General features: G+C 44.2%; 1 protein-coding gene across 1 annotated transcript in view; it reads right to left on the bottom strand.

The window, feature by feature from the left end:
• LOC105024264 (potassium voltage-gated channel subfamily H member 6) overlaps positions 1 to 21,886 on the bottom strand; it is a 62,661-nt gene that overhangs the window by 1,710 nt on the left and 39,065 nt on the right. The window contains exons 7-14 of the mRNA XM_020045332.3: positions 16,471 to 16,893; positions 15,892 to 16,288; positions 14,606 to 14,805; positions 10,266 to 10,518; positions 1,674 to 1,867; positions 1,406 to 1,511; positions 1,043 to 1,273; positions 688 to 898 (exon numbers count right to left, since the gene is read on the bottom strand). Of these exons, the coding sequence (XP_019900891.2) occupies positions 688 to 898; positions 1,043 to 1,273; positions 1,406 to 1,511; positions 1,674 to 1,867; positions 10,266 to 10,518; positions 14,606 to 14,805; positions 15,892 to 16,288; positions 16,471 to 16,893 (2,015 nt within the window). The remainder of the gene's footprint in view (positions 1 to 687; positions 899 to 1,042; positions 1,274 to 1,405; positions 1,512 to 1,673; positions 1,868 to 10,265; positions 10,519 to 14,605; positions 14,806 to 15,891; positions 16,289 to 16,470; positions 16,894 to 21,886) is intronic.

The following is a 21,886-nucleotide window of genomic DNA, read 5'->3' as shown; positions in this document are numbered from 1 at the left end:
CTACACCTACAGCTCCAACTACATCTACACCCACAGCACCCACTACATCTACACCCACAGCTCCAACTACATCTACACCTACAGATCCAACTACATCTACAACCACAGCTCCAACTACATCTGCACCCATAGCACCAACAACTGCTCCATCCACAACTCCAAATACTCCCACATCTACAACCACAATCTCAGCTACACTCACAGCTACAACTACAACCTCAACTACATCTACAGCCAGAACACCAGCTACACTCACAACCAAACCCACAGCTGCAACTACAGCAACACCCAAAACTTCAACCACAACTATAACCACAGCTACAACCATAAGTACAATCATAGTTACAACCTCAGCTACACCCACAGCTACAACTATAGCCACAGCAACACCCACAAAAAGAAACCCAGGAACAACCCCAACTACAACCTCATCAACAAAGACAGCTAGAACCCCAGCTACGCCCATAGCTACACCCACCGCTACAAATACAGCTACACCCACAACAACAACCAAAACTACAAGCACGGATAAACCCATACGTATAAATATAGCTACAACCTCAGCTCAAACCACAGCTAAAACCACAGACATGAATAATGATCAACTCAACGTTAACCCAGCATCGACCCAACGTTTACCAAACAATGAGCTAACGTTTACCCAACATTGACCCAATGTTCTCTGACCTGTTGAGCTGTCTCTGCAGCAGGTCGAGCCTGTTCTCCAACTCGCCGCGTTTCCGTCGGCTGATGTTGCTCAGTAAGGAAGCGTTGAGAGGATCAGGGGTGGGGGCTGGGCATGGGGAGGGCAGGATGTGACAGGGGGCCTGCTGATACGGCTGCTGCTCACAGCTGTCCCCCCAGAAATGGAATATGTCAGAGACACCTGAGAAAGTCCCTGATACAGAGAGAGGGAAGTCAGAGAAGACAATTGCTCAAACCCAGTCAATGTCTAGTCAATCATGAGTGCTGCTTATATCTACGCTGTTCAACATTGCAGGTTTTGAAGTGATGAGTGACTGAAAAGGGGGGTTATACGAACCTGAGAGAGAATGGCAGGTCTTTTGATTCCTCTCCTCTACAGCACTGCTGATGTTGAGGATGCCGTCCTGGCCTGGCTCATCATGAGCACTGGACAGGCATGTAATATGTGCTGAGCTCCTCAGGGCCTCAGGATCTGTTTTCTGGTCCTCTCCCTGGTCTCTCGAGCTCTGGCCCCTGGCCCTGTAGACTGGTCTCTGAGGTGGATTGGTGTCCCCTACTTCTGGCTCACCTAGAAAGACAGACGGGATGTGGGACATGGGTAACACGGCCACAGTTCAGGCTGAAACCGCAGAGTGGATAGAACAGACTTCTCTGATTGAAGCAAGTGTGATTAAAGCCTTGACTGAACTGGGTAGTGCACCTCTCTCAAAGCTGTGGCTGAGGGACATCTTTTGTTTGTGCAAATGACGTCCCATGCCACCATGCTCAGAGTCCTCACTGCTCGTGGACCCAGCTACCGTGGCAGACTGAAAAATGGAGCAGAAACTGTTGAAACCCATCAATCTCACAACATTTTCTGATAATGATTTGCACATTTCTAAACCAAGTATAAGACATGCTTAATTCCCTTCTTTGTAACTTTTCTTCCTCAATGGGCAGTAGAGGCCAAAATGGATAAGGACACTTACATCCCGGAGGTTAAAGGTGATTTCCAAGTTACCCCAGAAGTAGTCGGAGAACTCTGGGTACATATCCAACACCTCTAGCATGTCTTCTCTGTGGATCTTATGGAGGTCACAGTAGGTCAGAGCCCGAACATCGGCATTGGACTTCCCTGGACGAGCATAGAGGTTGATGGGCTCTCCAAAGATGTCGTTCTTACCTGCAGCAAAGGCAAGGAACGTATTGACATTTAACATAAAAAAAAAATAAAACATACAATATTGCATTTTGGAAAGAATCCCTATGGGTTTTTACAGGAGGTACAATACAGAAGATACCACATATATTTCCAATATAATAAAATATATACATTACACTTTCAGTAGTGCGGACATTAGGACTGAATTAAAATGTTCCTGTATTACAGTTTTTTACAATCACTATGACAGTTTTTTCAATACATTTAACAAGTTTCCTAAACTCTTAACACGGCTAGCACAACATCCATCTTTGTAGGCTATACATTTAACACATTTCTTGTTGCTTTGACACAAAATGCATACAGTTAACACACATTTAAAATGCTTGAACTTCTTTTACACACAAGCTCAACCAAGACCAAAACAATGTAATTTTACAGTCAAATTTACAAATGCTTTCACACTGTATGTCAGAACAGATAACACCATGTTCTAAACCTAACTTACAGGCTAAAGTCAAGGTAAACAGCTGTGTATATTGTGAATTGAAACACAAATATATTCCCTGTATCTTATTCCATTGCTAATGAGAAACAGCTTATTGAAGTTATGATATATATATAAATCACAGCTGATTCCCATCTAGGAAGCACACTCAGGTGTTGAGGTTCTTTCAATCGCATGATCATATGTTCTAAAAGAGTACTCTTTGGGCTGATATTGTGTGGAAAAGGAACAATATGGAGCAACACAAAGAAAGAAAGAAAGAAAGAAAGAAAGAAAGAAAAAAATGCCTGCACGACGGAGAGGAAGACGAGTACCAGGACAAGGGAGAGGAGTGGGACAAGGGAGAGGAGTGGGACAAGGACAAGGACAAGGGAGAGGAGTGGGACAAGGACAAGGGAGAGGAGTGGGGCAAGGACAAGGGAGAGGAGTGGGGCAAGGACAAGGGAGAGGAGTGGGGCAAGGTAGAGGATGAGAACATGTGGCCAAATGCAGAAGACCGGGCGGATTAGAAGATTACTTTGTTTTTGTTATTATTATTCCAGTGCTTTTTCTGTTTGTATATCTTGCAGCAATGTCCTTTTACAAATAAAGTCTTTACTGCAGCAATTCTGTCTCTGTCTTTTTTTTTTCCATAAACTGTACATTCTATAAAGCTACTCTAAGATGGTCATTCATTTTTTGTATTGAATTTCTGCAGCAAAAGAAACAAAATGCATGCATTTACTAAACCCAGCAAAACAAAAATGTAGAGAGGCATCAAAAGAAACTGCAGTGCAAAACACAATCTATGATCAATACAATATACTGTCTATTGTATAAGGGCAGACCTGATACATAAAATAATGCAGTTTCTGTAATTTCAGCTGATGATAGTGTTTTTTTTGTCATTGTGTTATGATTGACTAAATGTTCCTGTTGGAAGAGAACATGTGTTAGTGTTTTGAATAATTATTTGATTTTGAAACATGTTTGCAGTGTTTTGTTAGACATAGTGTATTGTGTTAGTGTATTATTGTATTTTGTAAATTAGTTTTGGAGTTTAGTTTACAATGTGTGATTTTGAGCATGAAATTAACCGTTTTGCCAATTGTGTGTTTTAGGTGTGTTGGTGCGTTAAGAGTTTAGGAAACTTGTTAAATGTATTGAAAAAACTGTCATAGCGATTGTAAAAAACTGTAGTGTATTACAGTTTTTTTCAGTCGCTAACAAGCGTTTGTCCAAACAGTAGTCACATTTTCAAAACTCTAAACACAATTAGCACAGCATCGGTCTTTTGTGGCCATACCATTCACACATTTAATGTCGTTTTCACACAATATGCAGTCAGTGAACACATTTCCACAATGCTTACATTTTCTTAACAGACAAGCTATACCTCCCAACAAAATTATGGATTGTTTTTGTAGTATTTACAAATGATAACACACAACATCCCACAATAGCAAAAACAATATTCCAAACCTTAAATACAGTATAAAAACCTCTGCTTCTGAAATGATATCAGTTCAAAAACAAACACCTCTCCTTGAACTGCCACCTTAACGTGGTGGAGGGGTTTGAGTACCCGAGTGACCCTAGGAGCTATGTTGTCTGGGGCTATATGCCCCTGGTAGGGTCTCCCAAGGCAAACAGGTCCTAGGCGACGGGTCAGACTAAGAGCGGTTCAAAAACCCCTTAATGATGATAAATAATTTGTGTCCTGTGACGTCGCCCGGCATGGCGCAGCCGGGGCCCCACCCTGGAGCCAGGCCCGGGGTTGGGGCTCGTTCGCGAGCGCCTGGTGGCCGGGCCTTTCCCCATGGGGCCCGGCCGGGCCCAGCCCGAACGAGCGACATGGGGCCGCCCTCCCGTGGGCTCACCACCCACAGGAGGGACCATAAGGGGCCGGTGCAGAGAGGATCGGGTGGCAGTCGAAGGCGGGGGCCTAGACAACCCGATCCCCGGACACGGAAACTAGCTCTAGGGACGTGGAATGTCACCTCGCTGGCGGGGAAGGAGCCTGAGATGGTGCGTGAGGTTGAGAGGTTCCGACTAGAGGTAGTCGGGATCACCTCTACGCACGGCTTGGGCTCTGGAACCACACTCCTTGAGAGAGGATGGACTCTTCACCACTCTGGAGTTGCCCATGGTGAGAGGCGGCAGGCTGGTGTGGGTTTGCTTATAGCTCCCCAGCTCTGCCGCCATGTGTTGGAGTTTACCCCGGTGAACGAGAGGGTCGTTTCCCTGCGCCTACGGGTCGGGGATAGGTCTCTCACTGTTGTTTGTGCCTACGGGCCGAACGGCAGTGCAGAGTACCCGACCTTCTTGGAGTCTCTGGGAGGGGTGCTGGAAAGTGCTCCGACTGGGGACTCTATCGTTCTACTGGGGGACTTCAACGCCCACGTGGGCAACGACAGTGACACCTAGAGGGGCGTGATTGGGAGGAACGGCCCCCCTGATCTGAACCCGAGCGGTGTTCAGTTATTGGACTTCTGTGTTAGTCACAGTTTGTCCATAACGAACACCATGTTCAAGCATAAGGGTGTCCATCAGTGCACGTGGCACCAGGACACCCTAGGCCGCAGGTCGATGATCGACTTTGTTGTCGTTTCATCTGACTTGCGGCCACATGTCTTGGACACTCGGGTGAAGAGAGGGGCGGAGCTGTCAACTGATCACCACCTGGTTGTGAGTTGGATCCGATGGCGGGGGAGGAAGCTGGACAGACTCGGCAGGCCCAAGCGTACTGTAAGGGTCTGCTGGGAACGTCTGGCCGAGTCTCCTGTCAGAGAGATCTTTAACTCCCACCTCCGGCAGAGCTTTGACTGGATCCCGAGGGAGGCTGGAGATATTGAGTCCGAGTGGACCATGTTCTCCACCGCCATTGTCGAAGCGGCCGCTCGGAGCTGTGGCCGTAAGGTCTCCGGTGCCTGTCGAGGCGGCAATCCCCGAACCCGGTGGTGGACACCGGAAGTAAGGGATGCTGTCAAGCTGAAGAAGGAGTCCTATCAGGCCTGGTTGGCTTGTGGGACTCCAGAGGCAGCTGACGGGTACCGACAGGCCAAGCGGACTGCAGCCCGGGTGGTTGTGGAGGCAAAAACTCGGGCCTGGGAGGAGTTCGGTGAGGCCATGGAGAAGGACTATCGGCTGGCCTCGAAGAGATTCTGGCAAACCATCCGGCGCCTCAGGAGAGGGAAACAGTGCCCTACCAACGCTGTTTACAGTAGAGGTGGGCAGCTGTTGACCTCAACTGGGGATGTCGTCGGGCGGTGGAAGGAGTACTTCGAGGATCTCCTCAATCCCGCCGTCACGTCTTCCATTGAGGAAGCAGAGGATGAGGGCTCAGAGGTGGACTCGTCCATCACCCGGGCTGAAGTCACCGAGGTGGTTAAGAAACTCCTCGGTGGCAAGGCACCGGGGGTGGATGAGATCCGCCCTGAGTACCTCAAGTCTCTGGATGTTGTGGGGCTGTCTTGGTTGACACGCCTGTGCAACATCGCGTGGCAGTCGGGGACAGTGCCTCTGGGATGGCAGACCGGGGTGGTGGTCCCTCTTTATAAGAAGGGGGACCGGAGGGTGTGTTCCAACTATAGGGGGATCACACTTCTCAGCCTCCCCGGGAAAGTCTATGCCAGGGTTCTGGAGAGGAGAATACGGCCGATAGTAGAACCTCGGATTCAGGAGGAACAGTGTGGTTTTCGTCCAGGCCGTGGAACACTGGACCAACTCTATACCCTCTACAGGGTGATGGAGGGTTCATGGGAGTTTGCCCAACCAGTCCACATGTGTTTTGTGGATTTGGAGAAGGCATTCGACTGTGTCCCTCGCGGCATCCTGTGGAGAGTGCTTCGGGAATATGGGGTCCTGGGTCCTTTGCTAAGGGCTGTCAGTTCCCTGTACGACCGAAGCAGGAGCTTGGTCCGCATTGCCGGCAGTAAGTCAGACTTACTGTGCATGTTGGACTCCGGCAGGGCTGCCCTTTGTCACCGGTTCTGTTCGTAATTTTTATGGACAGAATTTCTAGGCGCAGCCAGGGGCCGGAGGGTGTCAGGTTTGGGGACCACACGATTTCGTCTCTGCTCTTTGCGGATGATGTTGTCGTGTTGGCCCCTTCAAGCCAGGACCTTCAGCATGCACTTGGACGGTTTGCAGCCGAGTGTGAAGCGGTGGGGATGAAAATCAGTACCTCCAAATCCGAGGCCATGGTCCTCAGTCGGAAAAGGGTGGCTTGCCCACTTCAGGTTGGTGGAGAGTGCCTGCCTCAAGTGGAGGAGTTTAAGTATCTAGGGGTCCTGTTCACGAGTGAGGGAAGGATGGAACGGGAGATTGACAGACGGATCGGTGCAGCTTCTGCAGTAATGCGGTCGATGTATCGGTCTGTCGTGGTGAAGAAAGAGCTGAGCCGCAAGGCGAAGCTCTCGATTTACCGGTCAATCTACGTTCCTACTCTCACCTATGGTCATGAGCTTTGGGTCATGACCGAAAGGACAAGATCCCGGATACAGGCGGCCGAAATGAGCTTTCTCCGCAGGGTGGCTGGGCGATCCCTTAGAGATAGGGTGAGAAGCTCGGTCACCCGGGAGGAGCTCAGAGTAGAGCCGCTGCTCCTCCACATCGAGAGGGGTCAGCTGAGGTGGCTTGGGCATCTGTTTCGGATGCCTCCGCAACGCCTTCCTGGGAAGGTGTTCCGGTCCCGTCCCACCGGGAAGAGACCCCGGGGAAGACCTAGGACACGCTGGAGGGACTATGTCTCCCGGCTGGCCTGGGAACGCCTCGGTGTCCCCCCGGAAGAGCTGGAGGAAGTGTCTGGGGAGAGGGAAGTCTAGGCATCCCTGCTTAGACTGCTGCCCCCGCGACCCGGCCCCGGATAAGCGGAAGATGATGCGATGCGATGCGATGCGATGCGACAAGCTATACCTCCCAACAAAATTATGGATTGTTTTTGTAGTATTTACAAATGATAACACACAACATCCCACAATAGCAAAAACAATATTCCAAACCTTAAATACAGTATAAAAACCTCTGCTTCTGAAATGATATCAGTTCAAAAACAAAATATATCAAAAATATATCTCAGCTGATAATAAACAAACAATTGAATAATTGACACAGCTGATTTATGTTTGGTGAATTGGGCCAACCACAGCTGATTCCAGTCTGGCTTAGACTCAGTGGCAGGGGCTTATTTTTTCTATTACTATAAAAGGAGGACTTTAAGGAGTGATGTTTTTGGAAACAGTAACAGAAAAAGACAAACATTGTAATGTCTGGATGAGGAAGAGGAAGAGCAAGGGGCCCAGGGAGAAGACCAGGTCCAGTGAGAGATGCAGAAGGAGGTGCAGTGAGAGGTGGAGGTGCAGTAAGAGGTGCAGTGAGAGGAGCAGTAAGAGGTGCAGTGAGAGGAGCAGTAAGAGGTGCAGTGAGAGGAGCAGTAAGAGGTGCAGTGAGAGGTGGAGGTGCAGTGAGAGGAGCAGTAAGAGGTGCAGTGAGAGGTGGAGGTGCAGTGAGAGGAGCAGTAAGAGGTGCAGTGAGAGGAGCAGTGAGAGGAGCAGTGAGAGGTGCAGGTGCAGGCCCAAGGAGAGGGCAAGGTAGAGGTGTAAGAATGCGTGGTGGTGGCATTCCAAGGGCTGCAAGAACAGTAGTCAGTGATTCGTGCCACTATCATTGACCATGTAATCAACCACGGTCTCTCACTAAGAGAGGCTGGTGAAAGAGTCCAACCCAATTTGAGTCGGTCAACGGTTGCCTCCATTATTCGCATCTTTCAACAAACCAACAGGTAAGTATTGCATTTTACATGGTTTGTTTCTATTCTCATTTGACATGTCAATAAGGTCATACAGTAATGCATATGTTGATATTTTTATTTTTCTCTACAGAATGCAACGTCTTCCACCCTCTGGGGGAAGAAGAAAGCTCCTCAATAATGATCAAGAGCTTGCCATTGTAGAAATGGTTGTTGCAAATAATGCAATTAAACTGCATGAAATCAAAACTAGAATTGTGGAGGACCATGAGATATTTGCCAATATAGAAAGCATCAGCCTCACAACCATTACGCGGACATTGTCCAAACACTGAGTGCGGATGAAGCAGCTCTACACTGTTCCCTTTGAAAGGAACAGTGAGAGAGTCAAGGAGCTACGACGACAATATGTCCAGGTATAGTGTATATTCAATTCAATGTCCAGTTATATAACCTTTGCACTTTGCAAGTAGGTTACCTACACAGTAATAGGTTACAGTACAGTATGGTAGACACAGTAATGACATGACTTAAACTTTGTTTCAGAAAGTTATGGAATTGGAAGCCAACCAGGCCCCTCATGAATTCATTTACATCGATGAGGCAGGATTCAATCTGTCCAAAAGGCGTCGACGTGGACGAAATATAATTGGAAAAAGGGCCATAGTTGATGTGCCAGGACAGAGAGGGGCAAACATTACTATGTGTGCAGCAATGGCAAATACAGGATTACTCCTTCACAGATGCCAGGTTGGACCTTATAATACTGAGCGCCTCCTTGCGTTTCTTAATGATCTCCACCAGCGCCTGGTACCAGAGCAGGGTCAGGAGGGTGAAAACATGAGGACCTTTGTAATTACCTGGGACAATGTTGCTTTCCATCATTCACAAGCAATAACAGCATGGTTTGAAGTCCACCCAGTACTGGTGAGTCTCTTCCTTCCACCCTATTCACCTTTCCTCAACCCCATAGAGGAGTTCTTTTCTGCATGGAGGTGGAAGGTTTATGACCATCAGCCACATGACCAGATGTCCCTACTTGAAGCCATGGATGCTGGATGCAGGGATATCACAGTTCAAGATTGCCAAGGGTGGATCCGACATACCAAGCGGTTTTATCCCAGGTGCATCGCCTTAGATGGTATCAGATGTGATGTTGACGAAAACATGTGGCCTAACCCTGAAGATCGCAGGGATTAGATACATAAATTTTGTGCCATTTTTAGTTCCCCCCCTTTTTATTTGGGCTTTTTGCTGTTTTTTTTTGGTCAGAATGCTCTTGTGTTTCATGGATATTTTGTAGATAAACCTTGAAAATAAAATAAACCTTGTCTGTTCTACTGTACCTTCTTTGGTAAACAGTTACTGTAAGAAATAACTGATTTGCTTTTTACTGGAATGCGTTTGAATGTGAACATTACTGTACATGTGCACATACAGTTCCAAACCAATAAATTTAGTGTAAACGGTGGATTGCATGTTACCTGAAACATAAAAATCTATGCAGTTTTATAATTTTAACAATAGCCAGAATTTTGAAACCTGGTGTACTTCGTTTGACTGCATGTACCTTGTGAAGTGAAAACAAATGTTACTCTTTGACAGAATTATTTCATTTTGAGTCAGATTTCCAGTGTTTTGGTAAAGTTAGTGTGTGTAGAGAAAAACATGTTCTGTTTTGAAATTAAGAGTTAGTATATATTTAACAAAATGTGTTTTTGAGAAGAAAATGAACAATTTGGCCAATTGTGTTTTGTAGGTGTGAGTCTGTGTTAAGAGTTTAGAAAAATTATCTAAAGTATGGGCAAGCGCTTGTTAGCGATTGAAAAAAACTGTATTGTATTTTGTAAATTAGTTTTGGAGTTTAGTTTACAATGTGTGATTTTGAGCATGAAATTAACCGTTTTGCCAATTGTGTGTTATAGGTGTGTTGGTGCGTTAAGAGTTTAGGAAACTTGTTAAATGTATTGAAATAACTGTCATAGCGATTGTAAAAAACTGTAATATAGAGCAATCTGAGCAAATACGAACAGACTAACCCATACTAACCACTAGATGGAGCTATTAGACAACACATTGTGGTGGACAATGGAGGCATATCACAGGATATGATGGCGATGAAAGATACTGTGTTAAGGAGCTGATACAACTCAACTCGTTAATGCATTTAGCTGATATCCTACCCAAGATGGCAACCACCACATCCCCTCTCAGAATCTCGATGGATCCCCGGGAGATGAAGTAAAGGGCAGAGATGACGTCTCCGGCATGGACCAGGGTGTCTCCAGGCGGGGCGTGAGTGGTCTTAAACCTCATGGCCAGTGCCCTCAGGCAGCCCTTAGTGGATCCTTTGAAGGCCTTGCAGTTCTGCAGCAGCGTGCGGTTCAGGTGAAGACAAATATCGGCCTGCAAACACTCCGGGAAGCCCTTCAGCACCTGGCCAACGTAGATGACAGGAGAGGACAGACATCAGCCAGTGTACTTCTGTCACTTGCCTATTTTATAAGTACTACTTTGGATCATGATGCATAAAGGTGTGTTAAGCACATTGGAGTGGCTAACCATGCAGAGCTCAAAATATTTGATACAGTATTGAATGTTGGCAAGCGACAGCTTACAGTTTTTCTCGATTGCTTGCATGCATCGAACAATCCAGAAGTTACAGTAACAAAACTCTTCACACAGTCAGCAAAACGGAAGTGCATGTGAACCAAACTGTGAATAATTTCTCATTGCTTTCATACAAAATGCATTTAATGAACACATTCCCCAAAATCCATGAACTCTTTTCTCATTCAAACTCAACCACCTACAAAACAATATATTCACAGCACATGTTTTCTCAAATGCTTACACACTGCTCTCAAAACTGTTAAAAACACATTCAAAATAGAATGATGGAAACTGGTGTGTATTTCTGCAGTAACCAGATTGAAATATAAAGAAAATGTTTGATATTTGTTAGAAAATGTTAATTATGTTAGAATATTTAGTCATTCCAAACACAGTTGATTGAAGTCTCAACGGAAAACCAACCAAAGTGTTGTACACTGTGCCCTTTGATAGAAACGGCAAATGTGTGAAAGAACTCCGGTATCCATATATCCAGGTAAGATGTCTGTTCAATAACCAAACAGGTATTTACACATAATGTAAAGTACTGTAAAACTATGGATTATTGTTTTTTTAGAGAGTAATGGAGATGGAAGCCAGTCAAACTGCACATAAATTCATCTTTATGGATGAAGCTGGCAAAAACACACCGCAGGGGAAGAAATGTGATTGGATAGAGAGCCACCATGGATGTCCCAGGTCAGAGAGGAGCTACAGTAACATCACAATGTGTCCAGCACTGTCCCATTATGGTTTGCTGTTACACAAACCACTCATTGGCCCCTACAATACACAGAGGCTAGGGATTATACTATTCTTATTGATGTTTTTTTGTTTTTTTTGCAGCCCTGGAATTTGGGTAAATTCGTTTTTGGTTTGTTCTTATTATTTTTCTAAATTACAGTTTTTTACAGTCGCTAGTACCCATTTCCCAATACTTAGGTCACTTTTTCAAAACTCTCCACACAGTGAGCACAACAGAAGTATAAGTGGGCTAAACTGAGGATCAATTATCATCGCTTTGGCACAAAATGCATTCAATGACTACATCTTTCAAATTACATTAATTATTTTCTCACTTCAACACAACAACCGCCAAAACTCTGTGTACTTACAGGCCAATTTGCACATGCTTACATACTGTTTTCAAAACTGTTAAACTTAAGTTCAAAACAATAACATAATACAAAACTGAATAAGACAGCAATTTGCTACAATTCTACAGTAATATTTTAATGAAATATATTTTAAATCTTAAAATTAGATGCTATAAAAACAATTGGACAAACCACAGCTGATTCTCATTGTAGATGAACATCTACACAGGTGTTACTCTTTCAATTTCATTACGAAAGGAGACAACCGCTGAGTAGTTTTGCGTTGTGATGTGGACCCAGCCAGAAAATGGACCCAGCCAGAAAATGGACCCAGCCAGAAATTGACAAGTGGCTGAAAGAGGAAGAAGAGTGGCTAGGAGGGGGTGAGGAATACGTATGTGTGGTGGAAGAAGAATAAGAGGAAGATCAAGAGCTGTAGTCTCAGATGAGATCAGAGCTACTGTAATTGATCATGTAGTAAATCATGGTCTCTCAATGAGAGAGGCTGGTCAGAGAGTGCAGCCAAATCTGCAACACTCAACAGTGGCATCTATTGTTAGACTTTTTCCTGCAAACCAACAGGTAACTTGTATTCTGCAAGGGCATTTGACTGAGTTGCACATTACAGAAGTAAATAGACTTGTGTGTAATTACTTTTGCATATCTGCTTAGGACTCAATGGTTACCTCACACAGGTGGGAGAGGAAGGATGTTCACTGATGTGCAGGAAACTGCCATTGTTGATGTGGTCATCAGAAACAATGACATAAAACTCACTGAGATTCAAGACAGGGTACTTTTGCAAATATTCACAGTGTGAGCATAACAACTATTTGTAGAATCCTGAAAAAACATCAGGTAAGGATGAAACAGTTGTACACTGTGCCTTTTGAGAGGAACTCTGAACATGATTGGGAAGAGAGCCACAGTGGATGTCCCGGGCCAGAGGGGTGCCAACATCACAATGTGCGCAGCAATATCCACTGATGGACTGCTGTTACACAAACCACTAATTGGGCCATACAACATTGAACGTCTCCTTGCGTTCCTGCATGACCTCTATGGAAGGGTTGTGCAAGGTGAGGAAAGGGATGGAGAGAAGAAATCCGCCAACATTTATAATTGTATGGGACAATGTGGCATTTCACCACTCCCGTGCAGTCACCGAGTGGTTTGCAGCCCATCCCAGAATGGTGTCACTTTTCCTCCCACCTTACTCTCCATTCCTCAACCCCATCGAGGAATTATTTTCCTCATGGAGGTGGAAGGTTTATGACCACCATCCACATGATCAAATATCCCTCCTGGACGCAATAAATGCTGGATGCCTGGACATATCAGCAGAAGATTGCCAGGGATGGATCAGGCATGCCAGAAGACTCTTTCCTAGGTGTATTGCCCTAGATGACATAATAGATGAGAATGAGATGGATGAGATGTGATGTGGATGAGAACCTGTGGCAAAACGGAGAAGACAGAGTAGATACTATTGTATCTGTATCAGTGGATGGTGTGTATACAAATTCTTGCATTTGGGAATTACTCAGTGCAAAAAATGTTTTATTAATAAAAGACATAAAACATATTGTGGCTTTCTGCATCATGTCTGATTCATTCCAGTAACATATATTGCAGTGAATTATAAACAGAGATGTGTCCTTGTTTTACACAAGAAAACATTGTAAAATGCTACCTGTTGTTAGTGTTTTTTAGGTCATTGTTTTGTGGGTGACAAAGTGTGTTTGTTGTCGGTCAACCTTTGCTAGTGTTCTGGAAGAATGAGTTGATTTGAGACATGTATGAAGTGATTTGGTAGTTTTAGTGCATTTTGAAAGTGAAATGAACTGCTGTGCCGAGCTGAAAGTTGGTTTTTTGAGAACTGTGTTAAGAGTTTTGAAAAAGTGACCTAAGTATTAGGAAATGTGTCCTAGCGACTGTAAAAAACTGTAAAATAAACTATATGCTAAGATGTAGAAAGAATTCAGTATATTCCTTCAAATTGCTGCATTTGTGATTCATTCTTGTTCCATAAACTTTAGTACAGTCTTTAAAGTGAGGTGTTTTTCTTATTCTATGATCAAACTGATTTATATGAAGAATAATCTTTAAAACCTACAAGATAAAACGTTGTCATTTATGTAATGATCCCTGTTGTTAGTGTTTTTGAGGTCAGTGTTTTATGAGTGACAGTGTGTGTTTCTGAGTGAAAATTGTTGCCAGTGTTTTGGTGGAACAAGCTTGTTGAAGTGTTTTGGTGGTTTTAGAGAGTTTTGGGGGTGAGATTAACTGTTTCGCTACGATGCACATTGGTAATGCCCACTGTGTGAAGAGTTTTGTTATTGTGGTTTCAGTATTGACCGATGCTTGTAAGCAATCGAGGAAAAACGATAAAACCTGATCCATTGTATTAAGGTATAACAACAGCTCAGTACAGACAAAAAGAAAGCCAGACAGGCAGAGAATGAACAAATAATGGCCATTTACAAAATGTAATTGCACAACTTTTTCTAGTTTTGCAGGGAAAGGAGGTGAGAAAATGTGTGTCTTGCCTAGGGCGGCAGAAAGGCCAGAACAGGATCATTCTCTCTGTTTTGGGATTTTATTTTATTGATTTTGGACAGTTCTTTTTTTTTCTTCTTAGGTTTATTTAAAAAAAAGTTTCAGAGGGTGTTGCAGCAACACAACACACCTCCCTGCTGCAGTGGGTTGTGTGTGTGGGTATGTGTGTGTGTGTGGGTGTGTGGGTGTGTGGGTGTGTGTGTGTGTGGGTGTGTGGGTGTGTGTGTGTGTGTGTGTGTGTGTGTGAGACTCACAGCGTTCATGTCAATGCCATTGGTGTAGGACCAGGCGTGTTGGAAGTACTCCTCCAGCCTCTGCCTCAGTGGGTTGGGGATCTGGTGGAAGCGGATGAACTCTCTGACCCGGAGCATCTGGGTGTGGTAGCGAGCCGTGCCAGAATACAGACGCTGGATGATGGCCGACACGTTACCAAAGATGCTGGCGTACATCAGAGCTGTTGATACACAGATTAGAGAGGTTTAACGTTTTCCCACAAAGAAACGTGGAACACGATAATCCAAGGAAAACATGATGATTTTCTGCCTGCAATCAAAATGTACATTATTTGATATTGTAAGACAAGTTACTGTAAGATGAACGTCACAGCCCCTAGGGGAGAGCTGACTTGGGCATTGAGATGTGCCTGTCCAATAGGTGGAAGACATGCCACACAAATGATCCATAAGTCCTGCCCATCCACGTGATTATTATATGAACTGAAGTTTGACAGAACGGGAATTTAAACACCTCTCTGTCAAAAAACCTGTAGTTGCAATGTTTTATGGCCTATTCAAGATCAATGACTCAACCACTGATCCTCTGGCTCACTCACTGTTAATACATCCCATTATGTGTCCTCTGGTTTAACAACCACTATCACATCTAAGACACTAACAACTTTCAAACTAAACTAGAGAATCTAAGTAGCATTAATGAACTAGATTGGCTCATTACTCTAGACTTTGCTTCACTCTACACAAATGTTATTCATAACAGATGTATGGAAGCTCTCAAGTTCTTTCTCTCCAACACTGATTTATAAAACACCTACAAAATATACTGTACAATAAATCTTGTTCAGTTAGCGCTCACAAAAAAATGAACTTCTGTTTAACAAACATTACAAATATTTGGAACAGCAATGGGAACTTCATTAGCCCCGAACTATGAAAACCCTTTTACGGGAGAATTTGAATTGGACTCCATTATTTAAACAATCCCAACAAACAACTCAATACATGGTATTGCAAATGTTGACGACAATTATTAGTAAAGAATGTAACTGCTGGCTTGTCATTGGTGCTAAAGAACTGATGACTGTGGCTTGGACACCGGCCGACACGGAAAGTAGCACCATGTAAATGTATTTGCACACCGAAGAATGCATGAAGCCAAAACATTTGTGTCTGCATTTCCGATGCATTGCGGAAAATGAAATGAAATAAGAAAAACTGAAAACCAACTGAAACATTAAGTTAGCATCCCAAGACTTTAAAATGAGTGTGAACCCAACAACAGATGGTTCATAATTGTGACTTACAGCCTATGAGCATGACGCAGATGGAGAAGATCTTCTCCGAGTTGGTGTTGGGGGAGACATTACCGAAGCCCACGCTGGTCAGGCTACTGAAGGTGAAGTAGAGGGCTGTCACATACTTGTCCCTTATAGAGGGACCTGACCCTGGCACAGTGTCATTGTATGGCTTCCCCACCTGGTCCCCCAGAGAATTCAGCCAGCCAATCCGGGGTATTTCAGTACGCTCCATGTTACCGATGGCGTACCAGATACAGGCCAACCAATGGGCGATGAGGGCGAAGGTACACATGAGAAGGAAGAGGACGGCCGCTCCGTACTCAGAGTATCGGTCCAGCTTCCGAGCAACGCGCACCAATCGCAGCAGCCGAGCGGTCTTCAACAGGCCAATCAGAGTTGTTGTCTTTGAGGGGAAAAGATAAAAAAGGAAGTCAAACACTCACATAAAACGCATGACACCTAGCCATAAAATCAAGCTTTTTACAAAAGAAGATCATAGAAATCCATTATTTCTGCACAAGACAATGTCGCACGACCGTGAAACTGTTAGGGCCTAAAACGTCCCCCCTACCCAGGCGTCCTTACCTCTTCTCCTGAGCGGTAAATCAGCAGGTCAAAGGGAATAGCAGCCACCATGTCTATGAGAAACCACCCTTTGAAGTAGTGAACGGCGATCCTCTGCGACTGGCTGACCACCTCGTCATTGGTGTTAACATACGTGGTCCTGAAGTTGATGACTATATCAATGATGAACATGATGTCCACGATGAGGTCCACCACGTTCAGGGGAGAGCAGGAGTAGCCACAGGTCTGCATCATCTCCTCCTCCTGGGCACTGAGGAGGAAGGCTGCGGAGTAGGGCGTGAAAATGGCCGTGTAGATGACTAGAAGCAGGATGACCCAGTCCCACACGGCTTTGAAGGGGCTGTAGTGCAGAATTGTCCATTTCTGGATGCGGGGGGTCTGGAGTTTGTACTCTGGGAGAACATCTGCACCTAGCGAGAGAACCTAAAAGAGAACGACAGAAAGAGAGAGAGAAGTGCAACTGAGTAATGACAGCATGCATGACGACCCAAAACTGAAGGAAGGCTGCATTTCATGGCGAAGGGGGGATCCTGACCTATAATCCAGAGGCAAAGGTCATCACTTGTTTCACTGTGAATATTTACCCTTGTTTTACTAAAGGCCAATCTTAAAAAGGGTAACAAAACAGATACAGCTACAAATGGATATCACTGTGGATAATATAAAAGCCAGGCAATGAGGGTGGAGTGCAGAAGGACACATGAGGGGGAACGCTATCACCCTCCCTTAGTCATCAAATCCCAAAAGCTGTATTATTACTTATTTTTGTGTTAAATAGCAATTTCTGCCCCAAAACATAGCTAGTCACAGCATCTTCGAAAAAAATGTCGAGCAAGATTGCGGGAACTGCAATATACATTATACCAAACAAATAAGGACTGTGGTAATACTGTCATAATATCATATTTTGAGGTCCCTTTCGATTTCCAGATCTGTTTGAAGGAATGTGTTATAGGAGTCTAAAGAGCGGCTTCACAGTGCAGAAGCAGCACTGTGACACAAGGTTTGTGCCCTGGGGGGGGGGGGTATGGTGTCTACAAGTGCAGTTGTGTCGTTTATCCCACAACTTCCTGGTTAAGCAAGCCGTGTGATAAGGTGCAGAATGCCTTGTCCTTTGGCCTTTGCAGAGTCGGAGATCCTATTTCCGTATTGGACAATATGAAATTGGGGGACAAAAAGAGGGCAACTGTTAAAGGAAGAAATTAAATAATATTTTGTGAATAGGGTGGACGCCCCCCCAACCACAGACAGTGGTTAAGTGAGAGTAGCCTTAGGCTTTAAAACAGTCACCAAGCACTGGAAACGCTCACAGAGCACATGAGAACAATACGAGCCAACTATTTTGGTCCTGGTCTGATAGGACAACATTTTCATATGATTTGTTGTTGTCATTTTAGACCCCAAAAAAGTATTTGACACATTTTTTTTCAGAAAGGTCTATTTATTGTTTGGTATGGTTTAGAAATCAGACAAGTCACTCTTGTTCCATTCGCAAATCAACACGATGAGTGTCATCCCCATGAGGGTTGCTGTGCAGCCACAGGCTGAAGACGAGGAGCAGGTGGCTCCAGCCTTTAGGACAATATGACAGACAAAGTCTGAGATCTGTACACTAATGTGATAAAACAGCTTCTTCATATAAATACTGACCCTCCAGGCAGGACAGCCAAATATTACACTGATATGAGCCTTTTGAGTTCCATGCCTGCTCATCTGCTCCATGTGTTCAAACCTTCTCCTTCCCCTTCTCTGTCCAAATGCAGTCACACCTTCGGCCACCTGAGCAGCATCAGTCCTAAGCTCTGTGGTTCTTGTGTGGTTGTATGATATTACATTCAGACACAGAACATCCCATTAGTTGCTTATCCTTCCTTAACACAACACGGTGTCCAGTACATTGCATTTTCAAGTCTGCCTGAGCTAACAGGGAAAAGTGTGACTCTCAGACGGCTTTCCAGACAGCCAGTCAAGCCCATGCTGTTCTGTTGTTGCTCTCACTAATCTCTTCCTGGCTTCCAAATCACCCGTTAAAACCAATCAGAATCTACTCAAGTCAGGGGCTGCCTGGTTCTGTCTGGAGAAACTGAATTTGGACCACCCTTTAGAATGATGAAAATGCACCTGCCTGGTACGGCTGAAACCAGGATAAAGAGCATTCCTCTCCAGTGTGCCAGTGGCTACTATAGGTGAGCATTCAGGTCAATGGTGAGAACAAGTAGGCAGAAGAAAGGCGCTTTTATTGTCCTCTGCACAATATTGACCGTTGCTGTTTAATCAGCTCAATGATGTATCACACCTGTCAGACACATGGATTATCTTGACAAAGGATAAATTTTCACTAACAGGGATGTGAAAAACATTTTTGTGATCTCGTATTTCAGCTCATGAAGGACCAAAACCTAACATGTTGTGTTTCTATTTTTCAATCAGTTAAGGACTTAACAGCAGCTAAGGGTATCGTACCCCAGTGCCAGAGAAGAACATGTATATTCCAACCATCCCCTTAAGGACTTTTAACAACCTCTGTAGGCCAATTGCTTGTCTTACACTGTGTACACCCATACAGACGCTGGAAGCCAGAAACACACAAATAGGATTAACTTATATTATAACTGAATATATCTCCTGTTTATTATGTCCCAGTCAGAATGAGAAATTGCAACATATCCGGAATAGACAGCAAATAGATTCAAATGTCAACTCTTTATTTGATCATACCCACAGTATGCACAGTATGCACAGCGTGCACACCCACAGTATGCACACTAATGTATTAATCCACACTACTAAGGCTGTTGATATAGACTACCCAGTTGAAACCATGTTTAATTTATGCTTCTATTCCTGTATCTGGGCTACGATTACCATAAACAAATTCACAAAACTGGCACTTGTATCGCATCCTTTCATGAGTGTGAATAAATGGAACATGGTGAACATGTCAGGTCACCAAAATGAGGCCCATTCACACCTATTGACATGTCTCCATATCATTGCAACCTGCCAAATGTGTGAAACAGATATCCATTAATTTTACTCGTATTTCTACTTTGATCAGTTATGTTTCCACTCTGTACCACACCAAGGAAGACAGCAGCTGGGATCCTCCAGTGAAACTATCAACTGGGATATGCACTCAATCTGTTGAGATTGGGAGAACTGCTTGCTCAACTGGTAGGCTACAGGATGTCCAGAAAGTGAACAGATGTGATTCTATTGGTAGCTCTCCTTATGGTCAAAATATAAGGGAAATGCTATGACTGCATCTGCCTCCAAAAGAGAGCTGGAGAGAGTGACAGAGAGAAAGGCTACAGAGAGGGAAAAAAAGCTCCAAACCAATCCACATTTGTCTTTATTTAAGTAGACATAACCAGACAGCAATCCAAAAAACAGACGGGAGCCAAGAGACAGCTGACACCTAAAGTGTTTCATGAAAGGGAATAAAGAACAAGTAGAGCATTATTGAGTATTTATTGGTGCAGAAACTACAGTATTATGATCCCTCAGCTCATTACATCAGTAATCTGTAACTTCTCAGCACAGCTGGAACTAATGTGGACACAAGTTATAGATTCAAACAAATCAAATGGGACCCAACGGAACTTGCTTCTGCTACTACTGCTATAACTACAAACACTACTCCCACACCTATTACTTCTACCGCACCTACTGTAGTACAACTACTATAACTTTTACTTGTAGTAATACCACTAATACTAAAGTACAATACCACATTATAGTACTAAATTATGTTACTACAAAGACTTACTTTTGTAAATTAGGGGTTTCAAACAACATGATGTCAAGAGCCACCAAATATAACCCTGAGTAACTTTCAGTTAGGGACCTTCCATTAAAATACAAATAGGCTTGGGGACCTGGCTGGAGGTGACAGGCCTTGGAGCACGTGTCCTGTGCCAGACAGAAAAATAAAGCCCTAACACTGGTGAACAGAGTGAGGCAGGTTAGTGCAACAGCCATATGGATGGAATAATATGATTTTAATTGGGGGTTAATAAGAAAAACTGGAATATGAATAAAGACTTTACCAAGCATGTGTTGTGGGCATAAGAAAACTATATTTAATTTCTTAAAAAAATATATATATCAGGGCTGCACAGTTTATTACTGAAGCTGCCCAAGATGCCCCAGAGACGAAAGCTAAGAGAAACCCTGTTCTGAACTACACTGGTACTGATTCCTATTGTTTTACTAATAGTGCCTACCACGTTGTTAGCAGTCTCTTTTAGTAGCTACACATAATCAGACGTCTTCTGAGCAGATGTTCTCTGAACTTTGCTGAATCTAGTCAAAAACCTGAACAGACGAGGAGAGATAGCTCTAATAATAGGCACATCACAGGGGAGACCATGTGTGAAGTTGCCTCCAGAACACTACAACCTCTGTAAGGCCAGCCCAAGCCTCAAACCCCTCCTCTGCTTTCTGGACTCCGGATGTTTGACTTAATCTTGTGCCAATCTCCTCCCAACAAATATCTTTGTTTGTATTCTTCACGAACGGAGTGAATAGGACTGATTTTCAGTATCTCATGGCCAACTAAAAAGGTGCTTTAGAATGAATCAAAGTTGAATTGCAATTCCTCTCCAATCCAGTGCACTCTCCAGATTGTGACATTGTTTTGACTCTCTGTTTATTCACCCTGAATTGACATTGTGATTTCTGTATGTTGGGGGGTTGGGAGATGGATTCAGGTAAGAATGTCGACAGAGTTTCTTTTATTCTGACTGATGCTTCTGAGAACAGAACCACCGGCCATTCTTTATCACACTTCTTCTCTCAGCCCTGAATCATTATGCATGTTCAGGCCAGATAAGTCCAACCTTAACTCTCTCCTTAAAGCAGGTCAGACAGTAATTGGAAGCAATCCAACAGCAAGCGGGATGGAGTCGTCATCTGCCTCTAAACTCATCAACACTCAAGACAAGCCCACCCGGCAGTGACTGCTGTGTATGACCTGATCTGCGCACATTCTGGTAGCACTCTTGGCTTTGGTCCAAGGTAATTAACTGGAATGGCACTGAGGCATTTGGGACACATCCTAAAACAGACGATATTTGGGTTCTCATGAACTCTACTAGTCTGGTGTAAACATCTTCCATTCTTCTTTTCCAAGTGCCATATCATTATGACCAGAGGGAGACAACAGTGGAAAGGATATATTCACACAGAATTGTACGTACTGACTTACCTCCGCTTCACGAACACAGTAGATGATAAACAGTACTGACACACCTCCATATTACTGACACAGTAGATGATAAACAGTACTGACACACCTCCATATTACTGACACAGTAGATGATAAACAGGACTGACACCCCTCTGTATCATTGACACAGTAGATGATAAACAGTACTGACACACCTCCATATTACTGACACAGTAGATGATAATC

This window comes from Esox lucius, chromosome 3, assembly GCF_011004845.1.
Source record: "Esox lucius isolate fEsoLuc1 chromosome 3, fEsoLuc1.pri, whole genome shotgun sequence".
NCBI classification, from domain to species: domain Eukaryota; kingdom Metazoa; phylum Chordata; class Actinopteri; order Esociformes; family Esocidae; genus Esox; species Esox lucius.
This window is presented reverse-complemented; position numbering and strand designations above follow the sequence as displayed.